The sequence below is a fragment of the Malus domestica genome, chromosome 04 (genome assembly GCF_042453785.1).
Source record: "Malus domestica chromosome 04, GDT2T_hap1".
NCBI classification, from domain to species: Eukaryota; Viridiplantae; Streptophyta; class Magnoliopsida; order Rosales; family Rosaceae; genus Malus; species Malus domestica.
The window spans coordinates 23,039,512-23,043,295 of NC_091664.1; the positions used below are offsets into that span (position 1 = coordinate 23,039,512).

Below are 3,784 nucleotides of genomic sequence, written 5' to 3' on the forward strand. Positions count from 1 at the left end.
AGTTCGGTTGGGCATCTCTCCTCTCTCTCTACTCTCTTCCCTTCTCTCTCTACTCGCTGCCCCCACAAACCCCATTCCCAGCAATCACAACTCAACAACTTTGACTTCTCCTTCTCTCTCTCCCCTCTCTTCCTTTCTCTCTCTAATCGCTGCGCCCACAAACCTCATACCCACCAATCACAACTCTACAACTTTGACCTCTCTCTCTCTCTCTCCACTCTCTTTTCTTTCTCTCTCTACTCGCTGCGCTCATAAACCCCATAGCCACCAATCACAACTCAACAACTCTTCTCTCTCTCTCTCATTTGTTCCTGTTCCATAGATCCCTCTGTCTCACAATCCCTCCTCTGCATTCACTCGTTTCACGCTCTTCACCTTTCTCTCTGTCTTTAACTCCAAACCCCACAAACCCAGCAAAAACCCGGCAAAAGAAAACATCCCACTTTCTCCTCTTCAGGTCAGCCCTGTAAAATCCCTCTCCTTTTTCTCACTTTCCTTAATTGGGTTCTTGTTTTCCTTTCTGGGTTTCGTCATAATCTTCCAAAGTTTCCATATCACCGTGCAAGCTTCAATCTTTCATGAAAACTTGATCCGGGTTTTGGTGTTTTTGTGATGTATTTGTGTTTTTGAATCGGATTCTAGGGTTTATCTTTGGCAATCCAAGATCTAATATTTTCGAATTTGCTTGTTGGATCACCTTCGGGTTTGGAAAGGTTGGGCATTTTTCAGATTCCACAACACGTGCTTGCATAAAATCCCCACTGAGATTCCTTCCCAAATGCCACTCCTTGATTAATGCCTCTGTGGTCACAAAGACTTCCACTTTTCTGCATTTCCTATCTGGGTTTTCTCTCTCTTTGAACTTTCAAAGAGAGGAGAGAGAGAAACAGACGTATTGGCATACTTGTTATGTGATTAATTGCTGCCCAGATTGAGCAAACTATCTTAAAAAAAAAACCATGTTCAGAGGAATGGAAATTCCATCTCCAACCTCCTATCTGCAGAACTCCAATTGGTTGTTTGAAGAAAGCACGGGAGCCGAATGGACTGTGGAAGAGAACAAGCTATTTGAAAATGCTCTCGCTTTATACGATAAGGATACACCCGATCGATGGCTCAGGGTGGCGGCTATGATCCCTGGAAAGACTGTTGGAGATGTGATCAAACAGTACAAGGAATTAGAAGAAGATGTTAGTGATATCGAAGCTGGGCTTATCCCAATTCCTGGTTACACCAGTAACAATTTCACAATGGAGTGGGTTAACAATCAGGGCTTTGATGGATTGGAGCAGTTTTACAGTGTTGGTGGAAAGCGAAGCTCCTCGACTAGGCCCGCAGATCAGGAGAGGAAGAAAGGGGTGCCATGGACAGAAGAAGAGCACAGGTACACTTACATTCATATTGAATGGTTATACATTTATTCGTCCTGGTATTTTGTTGAGTGTGAATCCCATGTCTGAGAATTAAAGCCTTTCATAAGAGTTTACTCTCGTAACAATACTTGGCAACAAGGGATGTCTTAAAAGAAACTACTTGAAACCAATTAAAGCTTAGAAGATATATACATGGTATAGTTAAAAATCCAGTTGACAAAGCTAATGGTATATAGAGCTTTTTAAGCTTAGATTATGATATGTTTTAGCAGTGAATAAATCTGGTAAATTAGGTTTAAAATCCAGTTGAACTAAGTCTGTTTGATCTGTTAAATTAGGTTTAATTCGTACAATTTAATATACACATGAACAGTGAAAAAATCTGTTTAAAAATTGGCTTACTATAAAAGTGCTTTTGGATTTGCTTCGTAGTGGTGTTCTGCTGCAGCTTTTAATGTTGGTGCTTCTGTGAAAATTGTAGGCAATTTCTGATGGGCCTTAAAAAGTATGGAAAAGGTGACTGGAGAAATATCTCTCGAAATTTTGTGATCACAAGGACGCCTACTCAGGTTGCTAGTCATGCACAAAAATACTTTATCAGGCAACTCACAGGAGGGAAGGACAAGAGAAGATCTAGCATCCATGACATCACAACCGTCAATCTTCCTGATGTGAAACCCGCCTCACCAGACAGTACTTCTAAAAGCCCACCATCATCGGATCTCTCCTCAACCCTGGTGCAGCAGCCACACCAGCACCAGAAGTTGGCCAGCATGAGCATTGACTGGAAATCGCCCGATGAGGGACAGCAAATGGTTTTCGGTTCTGCAAATGGGAACAACTTCATGGGACCGTTTTGTGGGATGTCTTCACATGTACCTAAGCTTGAGGAGCAAAATTTTCTGAGTGGCAATCTTCATGGATCGCAGTTGGGACATTACAACGCCTGTTTTGAGATGCAATCAATGCGATATCAGTGAACGTGTGCATTAGTTCGATGTTTTTGGAGCGAGAAGAGTGTACTATTTGACCTATGGTGAACAAAAGTCGATGAGGACTGAGAATAGTTAGTCCCCAGGTTCTTGGACTCTACAAAAAGATCAGTTAGTTCATCTTGTGATTTAATATTCGAATTCTGAAAGTATTGATCCAAAAAAGGGAACTTATTTACATGAAGCTTTGAGCTCTATGATCACTCGTGATGTTCTGGTTGTGTGCTTGAGGAGTTTGAGTAAATAGTCAGAAATGAGATTAATTTGGGATTGAAAATTTGCATGTGTTTATAAAGTATAATTTCTTTAAAAGTTATTCGATGGTACATAAAATTAAGTGATCAATCTCCCATCTACTTTTAAGTTTTTTTTGTACAGTTAAACCATCATGCAGAAATCAAAATCCAAAAGTCTTGGAATGGGTAGATTCTTGCATGAAACTGATAATTTTATTTTTCATTAGTATTTCGCTCGTTACATGATTTATATAAAAAAAAAAGGTCGTACCCAGTGCACAAGGCTTCCGCTTTACGCAAGGTCTGGGAGAAGCATGCATAATTTTGTTTAAGCGTGACTCTAGATACAAAAAACACACACCAACCTCCCCTAATTTATCATGTTAATCATGGCACACTTTTGGTCTCACTCCCTCGCATAAAAAAGGATTGCGAGTGCTGCACAGAAAACCCTCTCCTCTTTTTTTTTCTTCCAAAAAATTTTTCGCTCATCAAACTAGGTCATTGCACGAAACGAGCTTACCATAAGTTTATTCACCAATAAAAAAAATTAATGTCATATGGTTATATCATATATCTCTGGTTAAAGATTAACTCAATATACAAGGCATCCAATGGTACTCACAATGGATTTTTTGTTTTTTTTGTTTTGGGTTTCTAAAGATCATGCCATTCTTAATGTAGCTCTCACTTGTACAAAGACAGCAGGATATCACGTCATCTGTAATGTTATTAATATCACACAACGTCATTAGTATTTCTTTCGTCACGTAAGTACTAAAATAATTTCAATGCCTACGCATGGTTTTACACAATCCATGTCTTCAGATGCTTCAGTCCAACTGTCCAATGGATTACTGCAGGTGACAAATATAATTGGATCTCTTCATCCCTTACTTGTCTAGGGAAAATAGTATTTTATATAATGCATCTGACTTCCCTTAATTGGATCGAATCTCGACTCTAAGCTAATACCAAGAGCCACTAATTCAAGCATCTCATGCTTCAGTCTGCCCTCCTCTCTTTCGTCACTTCTTGTGGATGACTCTAGCCAACTACTTTTTGTTCTCATATACTTGACATTGTATTCATTTGGTCACACTTGGAACGATTTTATCTCTTAACTTATTATAACCTTAACTCATTTCTTCTTTACATTTCTTCATTTTGATAAACTCAAAAG

General features: G+C 39.3%; 1 protein-coding gene across 1 annotated transcript; it reads left to right on the top strand.

Annotated features, from left to right (window-relative positions):
• LOC103433576 (transcription factor DIVARICATA) lies at positions 1-2,642 on the top strand. The gene is made up of 2 exons (XM_008371842.4): positions 1-1,384; positions 1,855-2,642. Exons 1-2 carry the CDS (start codon positions 960-962, stop codon positions 2,351-2,353), a joined length of 924 nt encoding a protein of 307 aa, XP_008370064.2. The 5' UTR covers positions 1-959; the 3' UTR covers positions 2,354-2,642.
• Positions 2,643-3,784: the final 1,142 nt, after the last annotated feature.

Excerpts from the sequence above, each read along its gene's own strand:
- LOC103433576 (XM_008371842.4), top strand. The coding sequence starts at position 960 with ATGTTCAGAGGAATGGAAATTCCATCTCCAACCTCCTATCTGCAGAAC. Across the intron at positions 1,385-1,854 it reads TGGACAGAAGAAGAGCACAG|GCAATTTCTGATGGGCCTTA; the intron begins GTACACTTACAT and ends TGAAAATTGTAG.